The 13,988-nt window shown below is 40.6% G+C and overlaps 1 protein-coding gene across 2 annotated transcripts in view; it reads left to right on the top strand.

Annotated features, from left to right (window-relative positions):
- Positions 1-13,988, top strand: part of PRKG2 (protein kinase cGMP-dependent 2) — a 58,254-nt gene that overhangs the window by 20,587 nt on the left and 23,679 nt on the right. The window contains exons 7-12 of one of the 2 annotated variants that reach the window (XM_069485569.1): positions 913-1,007; positions 3,741-3,809; positions 5,492-5,590; positions 6,420-6,573; positions 9,858-9,994; positions 12,354-12,443. In XM_069485569.1, coding sequence (XP_069341670.1) covers positions 913-1,007; positions 3,741-3,809; positions 5,492-5,590; positions 6,420-6,573; positions 9,858-9,994; positions 12,354-12,443 — 644 coding nt within the window. The remainder of the gene's footprint in view (positions 1-912; positions 1,008-3,740; positions 3,810-5,491; positions 5,591-6,419; positions 6,574-9,857; positions 9,995-12,353; positions 12,444-13,988) is intronic. The other variant, XM_069485570.1, reaches the window with a different exon arrangement.

Genomic DNA, 13,988 nt, shown 5'->3' on the forward strand with positions numbered 1-13,988 from the left:
TAATTCTGGCTAATAAACAAGTTACGTTTATTATTTTTTAACTTTTAATTCATCGTGACATGCATACATGCCAATCAGAATTTCTAATCGGCAGGAAGCGGCACTTGTTACCATGTTGAATTGGAATAACTTTGGTCACAAACAGGGCTTTTGACTCTGTTTAGGTCTGGCTATCGGGGTGCTTACATTTCCTGGTCCATGAATTGCTTTGAGATACCCCTGCAAGTCATAGAGCTTTTTCCAATCTGCATTTTGCAGTTTCAGGGGAGGACACAGGATTCAGCCAGTCGGTCTGTGGACACCGGACTCAGAACCACTGATATCCACTAACCTTATTCTTGGTTAATCTGTCAACTCTGTTAGGCTCTTTCAAATAACAAATGCTCCTACAGGACCGTTATTTGCTTTGAGGATCTCTCAGAAGAAATCACTGGGTTCCTATTAAAAATTTAACTTTGGGAGTTTGGGTTTGAGTGGTGAGTTTTCCTCCTACAGTGGATGGAGTTATTTGATCGTGTTTTAAACTACGAGATTTTGCACATACAACAAAATGAGCTAAGTGTAGTTAATTGTTCTAACGACTGCAAAAGTAAAGCAAAGTCTTGTCTTTTTTTCTCTTTCACCAAGTGTTAATGTTTATAGCTCCCTCCGGCAGGGGTGGGGAGCCCGTGGGCTTCTAGGTCCTTACGTGCGGCCTTTTGACCGAATCCAAATTTTACAGGACAAATCCTTTTATTAAAAGGGGTGCAGCAGAGAAAAATGAAGCTTTTCGTGCCTCCCTTGGTGCTTAAAAAAGAACAGTCTTGAAATCAGAAGGCCACAGGTTTCCCACCCCTGTGAGGGGTTGGTTGAATGGATTTGTGTTCAGAATCTCCTTTTTATTCTTTCTCTCAATTGTTTAATACTGTTTAGGTAAAAGTTACGCAGAGTACAGAGGGCCACGATCAACCGCAGCTGATAAAAACACTGCAGAAAGGAGAATATTTTGGAGAAAAAGCTCTTATCAGGTGAGGCCATGAATATACATACCATACTTAAATAAAATGCTTTGATTGTTTTGCATGTAAAACTATTCCTTTAGAGTTGTCAAATTGAGCTACCAAATTAATGGCAACAAATATCCAGAAATTAAACAAAAATTTTAAACTGACTCCAGAAAAATTCATTGTTATGTAGGAAATAAATATGCTAATTTTGTACAGGAATAATTGGAAAGTCTTAAGTTTGCTAGGGAACATAAAATTAGTGTTCTATTTGAATTTTTGGGTTTACAAAAAGAGTATGAGAACAAGATTTCATTGCAATTTTCTCTTGTAAACAAGTTTGAAATATTGCCCTGTTTAGAGTCTTTACTGTTTTTTTAAAAAAATTATCAAATATTGACTTTACATATTTTGGGTGCTTTTCAATCATCATGTCAAAAGTAGTATTTTCTTAAGAATTTTTATCAGCTCATTTGCAAGTTTTAGAAACAACTCAAAATTGTTTATTTAAAAATTCTACCTCAGCCTTCAGTCTTTTGAGATATGAGTTTATTTACGGCCGATCTAATTTATGGAAGAAATATTTTTAAAGGCTAACCCAATGGCTCAGGGGATACTTTGTATTTCCTAGAACTCATAAAACCTCAAGTCTGAAGAAATACATTTGCCTAAATATAAATAACTTTATAAAATAGCAAGTTAAAGTTGAGGGCAACACACATTTTTGGAGTAATATAAGTTTTTAAATGACTACTTGGAATTAGTTAAAAAATCACTTAAAATTTATGTGTTTTGACTAAATGCTTTTAATTCAAATTTATGCTTATAGTAAAGGAGTAGTATTTCTGTTCTTAAGTTGTCTTCTTACCTTTTATCTTGGAAGCCCCAGTTCTGCTGATTTACGTCAGGTTTTCATAAGTACAGAGTATTCAGAAATTACCTGAAGACAAATTTGATTATTTAAAAATCATAAAGCTCTTATTTTTAAAGAAAATTCAATGACTGAAAATTAATAAATTAAATTATAGCTATTATGTAAACAATTTAAAAGCGAATTTAAAAACAAGCTGAATTTTTCCCCCCATTAATAAACTTGTTCCAATATTAGGGAAATTATCCTTTTTTGTTTATTTGTCACAGAATATGAATACATTCATGCCGTATAATAAGCTACTCTCATTACCCAAGATTTCAATGTATTTGTTCTTACATTTATAGGTTATTTTTCTTATACTTTCAAGTAAAACAACTAAAGCTTCAGAGTTCACAGAACTTTATAAATGCAGTATAGAGCCAAAGTAACTCTTGAAAGGAAACATGTTATCTGATTTTACTGGACTTGAAATAATTTATGCTCTATGTTGGAGCTCGCCAATTATAGTGTTTTCCCATGAGAAACATGGGAATTTATTCAATATAGACATCCAACTCTTAAAGCATTTGAGTGCAAAAAGCCAAAATCAGTGGGAAGGAAAGTTGGAGACAAATATTTTTGTGCATTTTTATGCTATCACTTTTTTAGGGCCACTGGCTGTGACTCAGTATTTTTTATAGTCTCTATATTGCCATGACTTTGACATTAAACAGTCCCAGCAGTTCTTTCAGAATTTTATGTGCCAAAATAAATCCACGGCACTTAAACATAGTTACTGCGAAAGAAACGGAAGTGTATTCAACATGTGAGCGCTGTCCGGAAAGTATCCAGCCGTTGTTCGTACAGTGAGAACAGTCACATGGCTGGATGCTTTCCTGACAGTCCTCCTACATCAAACACTTGTGAAGTAGTTGCGGAAAATAGTCTCAGTCAAAATCCTGACACTGACATTTACAAGGAATACGAGACCTCTTCCCTTTCTCTAAACTCACAAAGCAAATGGTTGGCCCCCAGTCCAAGATCACATCGACGTCTGTGCCTGTCTGTGTCTGTATCTATGTCTATGTCACTAACAGAGGCAGGACACTAGTATAAGTAAACAGCTCTAAAGAAATAATTTACCGGATGCTTGGCCCATTGGTAATTACGTCTGCCATCATTAGATCATATACAATACTTCATTATATCTAAGATGGCAGTTACAAGACGCACCCCTATATTATGAACCCCTAAGAAAGAACATCCATGCTGCTGTTTACACCATGACTCATCATCCATTGTAAGACGTGCTCTGATTTCAGATATTTTAATGGAAATATATATTTTACACGCTATGAAATGAAAGTCTTTTGGTATTTATTTGAGTGATATGGCACTGAAAATACTTTCTTTGGATTTTGCGATTGGTTTATCATATATTAACTGCTTAACTGTTTTTCCAATATGTTTCTGGGATCAGTTCATTTCAGTTTTGCCTCCTTGTTAATCAGTAATTCTCCTTGGAAGGCAGCCATGCTCACCACTATACCACCAACGCACTTAGTAATTCTCCTTTGCTCAGGGCTGAGTTATTTTATTTTGGCCGTCACAAAGCTCAGAATGAAATTCCATACACAGTTGCAGTCCCTGATTCCTCCATGTGTCTAGTGCAATATCTTCTCCTTTGAATTCTTTGTGTGCATAACCTGTATTGGGACACATTTCAAATCCTTTTCTTGCAAAGGGGTTGAGTATAAATTCTGATGTTAGAAAAGAGAAGAGCATCGTCTTTGGAGGGTTTCAGTGATGGCTGTGTTTTAATACAGCGTAGTGGATTCCCCGATAATAGTGGATGATTAATTTCTAACTGCAGTAAAAACTGGCTTTCCTGTTTTTGTTTGCAGTGATGATGTCAGGTCAGCTAACATAATTGCTGAAGAAAACGATGTTGCCTGCCTGGTCATAGATCGAGAGTGAGTATGTGATGCTGTCGGGGAGGGCAGGCACTGCCACCTGGGAAGACGCGGCTTTCTGTTACTTGGAGGCTCTATTTTCTCGTTCATCACCACTTGGCAATGCCGGCCAAGCCTCAGCTGAGAGCACACTCTATTAAAATTCATGGGAGGAACAGGCCCTTCTGATCTGAGTCTGTCTCTGGCAGATGCTGGCAGGCTAAATATTTTGTGTGCAGAGTTTGTACATAAGTATCAGCAACACGCTGATTTAAATTCTGCATCTTTCAGAGAGATAAGCTTATTGGTGCGCTTATGGATTTTTTTTCCCCACATAGCAAACAATTTCATAATTTATTTCCAAACTGCCCTTAGCAGTCAAAATAATTTTGAGCAAAATTTCTATCAAAGTAGGAAATATTTATTAGCTTTATGTATTTCCAGAGAAGTTTTCATTTAGCATTTGTAGGAATTTGTAGGTGATGTGTGTCATTATTAATCTCTAAATGTTTTAGGTTATTTTTCAAATTAAATCTCATTTTGTATCTTTCGCTCACCTTAAATCATGTTTGAATCTGGCCCCTTGAAGCTCTCATTTATCAGTTAAATATTTACTGGTTATCTGCTTGGTGCAATAGAGGAAATCCAGTTATACCAAAGTTAAGCCATGGAATAAGAAAAGTCATAGTGTTGTCAAGGAAATAGACCATACTCCTATGAAATATGCACACAAAATAATAAAATGACAAGAGATAACACAAGGGAATATATAATTGAATACAACATTGATTGAGCATAGAATTGTAGAGATGTAGAGCTGGACAAAAAACTTTAGAGCATTAAAAAAATCTTTTTATTATATAAAATTTTAAGCGTACTCAAACACAGAACAGTGTCATCAACCCATAATGCAGGTTTAACACTGATTAATTTGGGCCTGATCTATACCCCTTCAGCATGCTCCACCATCTTCACACTATTTGCAAGTAAATTCCAGACTTGAAATTATTTTATCTATAAATTTCACTGGTGAGGAAGCAGGTTGTTTGTTCTCCTGGGCAGCAGAGAATGTTAGAATTCCCCGAGACGGAGAGGATGGACTGGGGATAGGGAGGTTAGATCAAGCCAGCAACAAACCTGTGATCCCCCAGGGGTGAGACAGGTGAGATGTCTGAGCCTCAGACACAGAACTGCTAAGTGAAGGTAAAAATGTGTGGATTTGATTATGAAAAAATGTGAAATGGGGAGAGTTATCTAGAGACAAAGAGGAGATCAATTTTATCTTTGATTTTAAAAATAACTAGCTTAATTTAATCAAACAGAGTTAGGGGAATCTGTAACCTGTTGATTCAGTAAACAGACCCAGTAAGATAGTTCCTTTTCTACTGTCTTCTTACCAAAAAAAAAAAAAAAATAATAATAATAATAATAATTGGTAAACCTTACACACGAAGCAGAAAACTATAAAAAAATCTTTTCTCTTCTCATTGATAGCCTCTTTGCTTTCGTAAACTCAAAGGATCAATGATACGGCATCTAATAACTATTCTACATATCACAGCAACTTTAATATTCCATACGTTGTTGAGGAACAATTTACAAAGCCATGAATAACTGACGCAAACAGTGTTGTATGAGCGTATGGAGAATGTCAGGTTGCCTTGGTAACTATCAGCACAGAGCATTTTATTTTATCTGTTTAGAACATTCAACCAGACCGTTGGGACGTTTGAAGAACTCCAGAAATACCTGGAAGGGTATGTGGCAAACCTGAACCGGGACGATGAAAAAAGACATGCAAAGTAAGTGAAGGAGCCTTTTCCTAAGCTGGGTGTGACTTTTAGCAGCTGATAAAGGAGGAGTCGAAAGGGTGTGGCTTGAAGGGTGGAAATTTTTTTTTTTTTAATTTTATTTATTTATTTATTTATTTTTCAAAGAGTCTAACAGTATATCTTGTTAGATACAGTATGTCCTCATAATGTATACATTATTTCTTGTACAATGATATGAAATAATATGGGAAATATTCATGATAAATTATTAAGTGAACAATGCAAGTTAAAAACAACAGTTTCATATTTTTTTTTCCCCACCCCCCCTTCCCGAGTCAGTGGAAATTTTTAACATGCCTTCACTAAGAAAGTTCTGGAGAGTCCTTCTTAATTGTTCTTCTGCAAAGACAACACCACTTACCACTAACATGGGTATCGTTTAAGTCTATAAGTAGCCAGCTCCTTTATTCTGGGTGGTACCTAGGAATGTTAGGGAGAAACTTCCTAATGGGGCTTTAGGAAAGGGGTTCTTTTACATTGTCTGTGACTTAGAGCTGAAAAGGATATTAATATCTGATTACAGGTAAAGAGCAGGGTTAGAGTTAGAATTTTTCAAAATATAAGGGAGGTACTGCCCAGGGAGGGGTGTGTGTGTGTGTGTGTGTGTGTGTGAGTTTCATGTTTGTATACTGTTTTTTCTCCCCGGATGTGCCTGAATCTTATCCTATCGAAGTTGAGCTAGCGTTTGTGGGTAGCAGCTACAGGAGGAAGTAGGACAGTTGCAAGAGTGGAATGTACATATGGCGCGACACCCGCTTGACCAAGGGCGCACGGGTAACGTTTCCCTTCTCTTGCGCAGGCGGTCCATGTCTAACTGGAAGCTGTCCAAAGCCCTCTCTCTGGAAATGATTCAGCTGAAGGAGAAGGTGGCCAGATTCTCCTCATCCTCCCCCTTCCAGAGCCTTGAGATTATTGCGACACTGGGCGTTGGTGGGTTCGGAAGAGTTGAGCTTGTAAGGGGTTTACGTTTCAAGCATCTGAGAGAAGCCTTTTGACTTTTTTTTGTTTTGTTTTATATTCCAGAAAATCTTGTAGGAATACATGAATTGTTATTGCTACCTTAAATGTTGCTTTGAACCAACACTGAGAAAATACATTGTATAGTAGCATGTCTGTGCTATTAAGTGATTTGTCATAATTAGCTGGTATTGCAAGCTTCTTACATTACATCTTTTGTGTCTAGTATATGGATGGTAGTTATCAGGGAATGGACCAAGTAAGCATTTCCCAAAGGAAGCATGGAAAATGTATTTCCTGATGACAAAATGTGTGTCTGTATACGCTCGTGACACATTACATCTCTGTACGCTAAAGGAAAGAATGTGTGGAGCAGAAATGCTATAGAAATGAAATCTTCAGCGTGACAGTTACGATCCTTCAATAACTCTACTACCATGTCTGCATTTCGCTTTCATCATCCTATTTTTGGGTGACTCAAATTTTTGTATCATATAAAAAAGAGAAAACAGAGGCATGCAGGGGGCTGCTGGAAGAGCAGTCTTGTCTCCTGTCGGTCAGGATAGGCTGGGAGGACACAGTCTGATTGCAGCTGTGTCTTCCAAGTCGCCCCCTGCTAGCAGGAGTGCTGCTGTCAGATCAAGTAGAAGAGAGATCTGTGGCCCTACTGGGTGCAGATGGCTCTGAACCCTTGGAAATTGCCAAGTCCTTCTTTGCCCGTCAGATTTTTAAGGATTCCCTAGACGTTAACCTCGGGGAACCATGCTGACCCGTCCGCCTGCTGGGTGGCCCTGGGCACGAGCAGGTCTGAAATGCCGTCGGGGGACTCTGGATGGGACGCTTGACACCCAATCCGTACCTCGTCGCTGATGGGTGAGGGGGACAATGGTTCCTTCCAAGGGAAAAGACTACTTGTAATGTTTCTTATGCCACATGGAGAGATAAGTATAATATCCATCTGCAGTGGGATTTTTCACCAAAGACTGTGGCAAAAGGATGGAATTAACAATGCTGGGACCTGTGTTTCTAGATAATGATAATGGAAGCAGTGAATCCCCCATTGATTTAAAAGGCCTGGCAACACGAATGGCAAACATGGGCAAAACACGGAGTGCGGACGTAGAAACGCACAATCTAGTTAGTCGTCAAGTATAATTTACTCATGTCGTGGGGTTCAAGACCTCTCTGGACAAAGAAACTATTTTAAAATCTTTTATTTCCTTTCAAGGGAAAATTCTGATTGTGCATCTACAGTAGTGCTCCCTAAGAGAAATTTCTGTTCTGAGGAGAAAGTCCTATATCTGCACTGTCCGGGAGCTAGATGCGGCTACTGAGCTTTTTTTTTTTTTTTGAGACAGAGTCTCACTTTGTTGCCCGGGCTAGAGTGAGTGCCGTGGCGTCAGCTTGGCTCACAGCAACCTCAAACTCCTGGGCTCAAGCGATCCTCCTGCCTCAGCCTCCCGAGTAGCCGGGACTACAGGCATGCGCCACCATGCCTGGCTAATTTTTTTTTCTATATATATTTTTAGCTGTCCATATAATGTCTTTCTATTTTTAGTAGAGACGGGATCTCACTCTTGCTCAGGCTGGTCTCGAACTCCTGACCTCGAGCGATCCACCCGCCTCGGCCTCCCAGAGTGCTAGGATGACAGGCGTGAGCCACCGAGCCCCGCTGTTACTGAGCTTTCGAAAGGTGGCTGGTGCAACTGAGAAACTGAGTTTTCAATTTTAATTAATTTAAATGTAAATAACCTCATGCGATTCGTGGCTGTCATATCGGATAGTGCAGATATAGATCTTGATATACTGTGTCTTGCTTTGAAAATTGCAGAAATGAATATTAGCTTATTAAGTATAAAATGTCCGATTTCCTTAAGTATTAAGTTTGACAGTTGATACCTCTGACATTTCGCTTTGATACTTCTTGTTTTATTTTTATTGTGAAGGTGCATCCTCATTCTTTCAAACACATGGTTTGGCTTGTGATTATCTTTCACATTTTTTTTTTTTAAGAGCAATTTTTGTGAAACCATGGATAAGTAAAAAGTTCATGTTATTTTTGAATATGAGTTCTGTTGTGGAACCAATGGAGCGCAGACAGCTCTAAATATTATTGAAGTGTTTGGAAAGGATGTGGTTAGTGAACGCACAGTACGTCGATGGTTTGAGAAGTTCCGTTCTGGTGATTTTAATCTTGAAAATGAGCCACATAGGGGACCTGGGACCAAGGTGGATAATGATGAGCTGAAAGCTGTAGTGGAAGCGAATCCATCTCAACCTACGTGTGAATTAGCAGCAAGGTTTGATGTTACTATTCCAGCAACATTGGACCATTTGAAACAAATGGGCAAGGTAAAGAAGCTGGATAGATGGGTCCTACATGGATTAAATGAGTGTAAGAAGAGAAATTGTCTCGAAGCTCGCCTTTCTTTGCTGTCACAACATAAAAGCGAACCATTTCTACACCGTATTATTATGTGTGATGAAAAACAGATTCGTTTTGACAATCACAGTGTTCGACACAATGGTTGGATAAAGATGAAATGCTGAAACACAGTCCAAAACTGAATATTCATCAAAAAAAGCTAAGTGTGTCTCTTGGTGGTCCAGCGCTGGTATTATCCACTACAGCTTCATGAAAGCTGGTCACTCTATCACAGCGGATGTCTACTGCAACCAGCTGGATGAAATGATGAGGATGCTTATGATGAAGCAGCTAAGATTGGTAAATAGAGATAGGCCGGTCCTCTTGCAAGACCACGTGTCGCAAAAAACAACGCTGTTCCTACTACGTAAGCTGGACTTGGAAACTCCCTGTCATCCACCGTATTCACCAGACCTTGCACCAACTGACCACCACTTCTCCCAGGCTTTGGGCCACCTCTTGCAAGGACAAATATTCAATTCTCATCAAGCTGCGGAAAACGCCTTTTGCAATTTCATCACCACTCGCTCTCCAGGCTTCTTCGCTGCTGGCATAAACAAGCTACCGTTAAGATGGCGAAACTGGGTCGATAGTTTAGGCGCATGCTTTGATTAATTGTACTGCTTCTCGTTTGAGATATGATAAACTAAACTTTGGAAATCGGACATTTCATAGTTAATGACCTAATAACGAAAGAATTGTGGGCGATTCCGCTCAAAGTGTTTTGCGTTACTCGGTCGAGACTGAATCAATTTCTTCATGGTTGTAACGCTCATTAACTAACATGTTTTATGTAGATATGGCAACTCTTTCCTAGTACGTTAATTTCGAGGGGCCTTTCTATGTCTCGTGCAGGTTAAAGTGAAGAACGAGAACGTGGCCTTTGCCATGAAGTGCATCAGGAAGAAGCACATCGTGGACACGAAGCAGCAGGAGCACGTCTACTCGGAGAAGAGGATCCTGGAGGAGCTGTGCTCTCCGTTCGTCGTGAAGTGAGTGAGCAGTTTGCCTTCCCGGGACCGAGGATTTCAGGCTCTTCCTTTGACCGTTTGCATGTAGGAGGACAGAAAGGAGAGGACGAGGAGGCTCCGCTTGGAATCTTCCATCCCAGTCACAGCAACAGTCCTTGAAATGTCAGACGTTTGAGGTCTGGGGTCAGAAGGTTCCCAGTTGTTTTTATTCTCGAGTAAACCTCACAAAAGTGTGTGCGTGTGATTACAAAATTATTGGGAAATGATTTTAACTGACTATGTTATCTAGAACTAAAGCAGAATTTGGGACTAGGGAACTAAGAATTCATTAGAAGCCCCCAGAGGGTGTGTGGATGTCGTATGTCTTCAGGAAGTGGCATTTGGGCACCCGTGGGCGCCCAAGGGGGGACACAGCCTGGTCCTAGCACAGTCTGGGCACCAAAAGGTTCATCTCCTAATAGTTATTCATTTTTTCTTTGGCTATTACCAGAGTTTGGAGAATAAATTTAAAGTATAATAGGCTACAGCTCTCTTTACTTGTGAATTCACGGGTTAGCGTCTTACACCAGTTTATATATTCACAGATTTTTTTCCTGTCCTAAAGTGTGTTTGTAGTGATTCCTGGTGACGTAAAGTGTCCCTATAATGGATAGCATTTATACTTTTTGATCAAATGCTTTGCAAGGATCTTCCTTCCTATCCATATTCCTAGACCTATTTTTTTCCTCCAAGATTAAAAAGAATAACCCAAGCCATGCTGGCATTAGAGAGTCATCCAATTATCTTTACATTAACTATGTTCCCAGAATGTCCTTTTAAAATTAATATTTCATTGACAAACTATGATGAGTAGCTTCAGACATGGATTAGGTTATATTTATTTTCTTCTTGCCAGCTCTTTGCAAAGTGCCTGGCATATGGCGGAGCAATAATATTAAGAATAAATATTAATGACATTTATTGAAAAATTAACATGTACTAGGTGATCTTATAAACTATCTATATGTGTAGACAATCATCGTGTCTACCTCACTGGTCTATTAGGATCAAATAAATATATATATATATTTTCAATGAATATATACCACCAATATTGTATAAATAAATAATGTATGATCAATAAGTAATCAAGTGAATAGGCATATTTCAATGAATATGTACCATCAATATTATATAAATAAATAATATATAATCAATAGGTAATCAAATGAATATGCATATTTCAATGAATATGTACCATCAATATTATATAAATAAATAATATACAATCAATAAGTAATCAAATGAATACACACACACACACACAATGAGAAACAATGAGAAACTGCATTTCTATGCAATAGTTGCATAGCTATTGACCATAAATGCTCCGTCTGTGATTCAAGCCTGGTGGCTTGGCTCCAGAGCCCCCCTCCTGGACCCCTTCCCCAGGTTGCTTCCTTTATCTGTGCATGATATGGCTGCTGTACCGGCTACTGTATCCTGGGCATGGTGCTAGGGAGCCAAAGGGGTCTCTTGATGGTTAAGACCCAGAAACCGCTGTCACCCAATGTTGAAACATGGCGCCCTGTGCAGGTCCTACCTGAGGACCGAGGCTGCCATTCCCCGTTCCCTGCTCCCCCTCCCCATGTCCTGGCTTCTGAGAGTGTCCAGGGCTCTAGCTCAGTGTTCCCTGGGTGTTATTCTTAGGTGACGAGAACCACCTTGCCCAGGGTTAGACTCTGTCTTTGGGGGCGTCTTGCATCTTACGACTGTAGAGCCCCTTGAAGTGGAGGCTTTTGCTGAAACTAGATCGTAGCTCCGATCTCCCTCTGCCCAAATCCGCTCCCTCCCTCCCCCACGGACGTTCCCACCTGCACGCTCCCTCCCACGCCCCACCAATCTTGCTGCTTGCAAATCTCGGTCTCAGAGTCTGTCTCCAAGGAAATTCAGCATCACTGAACCAGCTGGGGGGACACAAGGGCTGGGCATGAATAGCTGTCACTCAAGACAGATCTGAAAGGTGATACCAGTGAGGGCTATGGCTTTTTGGGGGACGGAGAGGCCGTATGTGGCGGGTCGGATAATGAGCTGCCTTACTGAGAAAGCAGCCTTGGAGCTTGGCCTTGAAGAACGGATAAAACCTGACAGTGAGGCTGAGATCGAGAAGCTCAGTCCGTGGGGAGAGGGAGGGTGGTCCAAGTGAAAGGATTCACACGAGCAAAGCAAGGCCGCAGGAGGGAGCAAAGAGGATTCGGCAAGAAGCCCCGCGTAGCTGTAGGACATTTATATGGCCAGGAGAGTCCATGGTCAGGATGTCACGATTATCATCTTAGGCAACTTTAAAAAGGTTTTAAAACTGCATTTCTAATCATAACCCCGTTTTTATCTGTCTTTGCAGATTATATCGTACTTTCAAGGACAATAAGTATGTGTACATGCTCCTGGAGGCCTGCTTAGGTGGAGAGCTGTGGAGTATCCTGAGAGACAGGTAACGGGACAGAGTTTACACACAACAGCCTTTTACACACAGCGTCTGCTCATCTCTGGTCTAGAGGACGGTGTATTCGTGGTCATTGCAGGAGGCATGAAGGAGATCAGTAGGAAATGACTATAAGAAAATATCACTTGATTAAATAAAACAGTACTATAATAGTAATATTTTCTTAGCTAAATTACAATCATGTCATACCCACACTGTAAGGAAGTCGTTAACATCCGTGTTTTAAGGCTTAGAGAATCCCAGGCTCAGAGAGGGTGCGAACTATCCAACGTCACACAGCTTGTATGAGGCAGAGTCAGGTATAAACCCAGATGGTTCCGAGTCCAAATCCAACAAGCGGGTAAGGAAAGGCAGGGCTGGGGCGTGGGTAAGTCCTCACTGAAAAGCAGAGTAAGATGATCTGCAAAGGTTCAGGTTTACAAAAGTGTTGGTTTCCACACAATCCAAACCGCAGGTAATTATTGAGCACCACCTTTGAGCACCACCTGTGTACAGGCTCCATGGTGGGCCATGTGGGGCGGGGGTGGGTGGGAAGGGGAGGCAGGTTCTAGACAATGTAGACTTTTTTAACCAAAAGAGTAAAATGCTATGCTTTTCCTCCAATGAGTTTAGAGTTTACTTGAGGAGAGGATTATGAAATTTAAAGAAAACATGTCATTGTTCAATGCAAAGACTAAATAATGACACAGACGTTGGCGATTTGTAATTAAATGCTAAGTGAGTACTCTAGATGGTGAGCTTGGGCTGGTGGGGAGAGAGAGAAAAAATGTGATGATAGAGGAAGAATTTGAACTCAGCTCTAAAGGGGACAAGAATTTGGAGAGGCAGAAAGGCAGGGAGACAAGTGTGTGGCGAAGCCGGGAAGCTGGGGTAGGATCAGGTCTCTTCGCGGGTGAGCAGCAGAAGGATTTGGGTAGCAGATGAGGGCAGCGGAAGAGGACTGGGGAGGCCGGCTGGCAGCGCAGCGTGGAAGTTAGTGCCAGGCCAGTGCCAGCGCCTTGTGCTCACCCCTGGCTGCACGTTGCGATCACGTGCGGAACTTTCACAAAGTAAAAACGCTGAGCCCTGATGCCAGAGGTTATGATTCATTTTATCTGGGATGGCGTCCAATAAATGAGTTTTTAAATGCTTCTCAGGACACGTGGACGTGGATTTATGGCTGGGAATCACTGACCTAGGCAAGAGAAGACCATTGAACATCTGGGTAGAAGATAAATGTCTTGTTAGGAACGTTTAGCTGGATGGACTCAAATTGGGCGGGACCCTGGGAGGGTGAGGAGACTTTCATGAGACCTGCAAAAGCGGTAGTCTCTTCCCTCTTTGCTACATTAGGCAGATCTCTGTAGAAAATCTAAATCTTTTTAGAAAAAGGAGTTCCCACCACCTGTGAGGCACTATGCTTAATCCTGGAAACAGCCCTGTTAAGTAAGTAGCAAACCCATTTTACAGGTATGAAGCCTGAGGCTCAGAACAGTAAAACAACCTGCCCACGAATAGAGTAAGTGGAAGCAGGAGTCAAGCCTGGTTTCTGTC

Source organism: Eulemur rufifrons, chromosome 13 (assembly GCF_041146395.1).
Source record: "Eulemur rufifrons isolate Redbay chromosome 13, OSU_ERuf_1, whole genome shotgun sequence".
Taxonomy (NCBI): domain Eukaryota; kingdom Metazoa; phylum Chordata; class Mammalia; order Primates; family Lemuridae; genus Eulemur; species Eulemur rufifrons.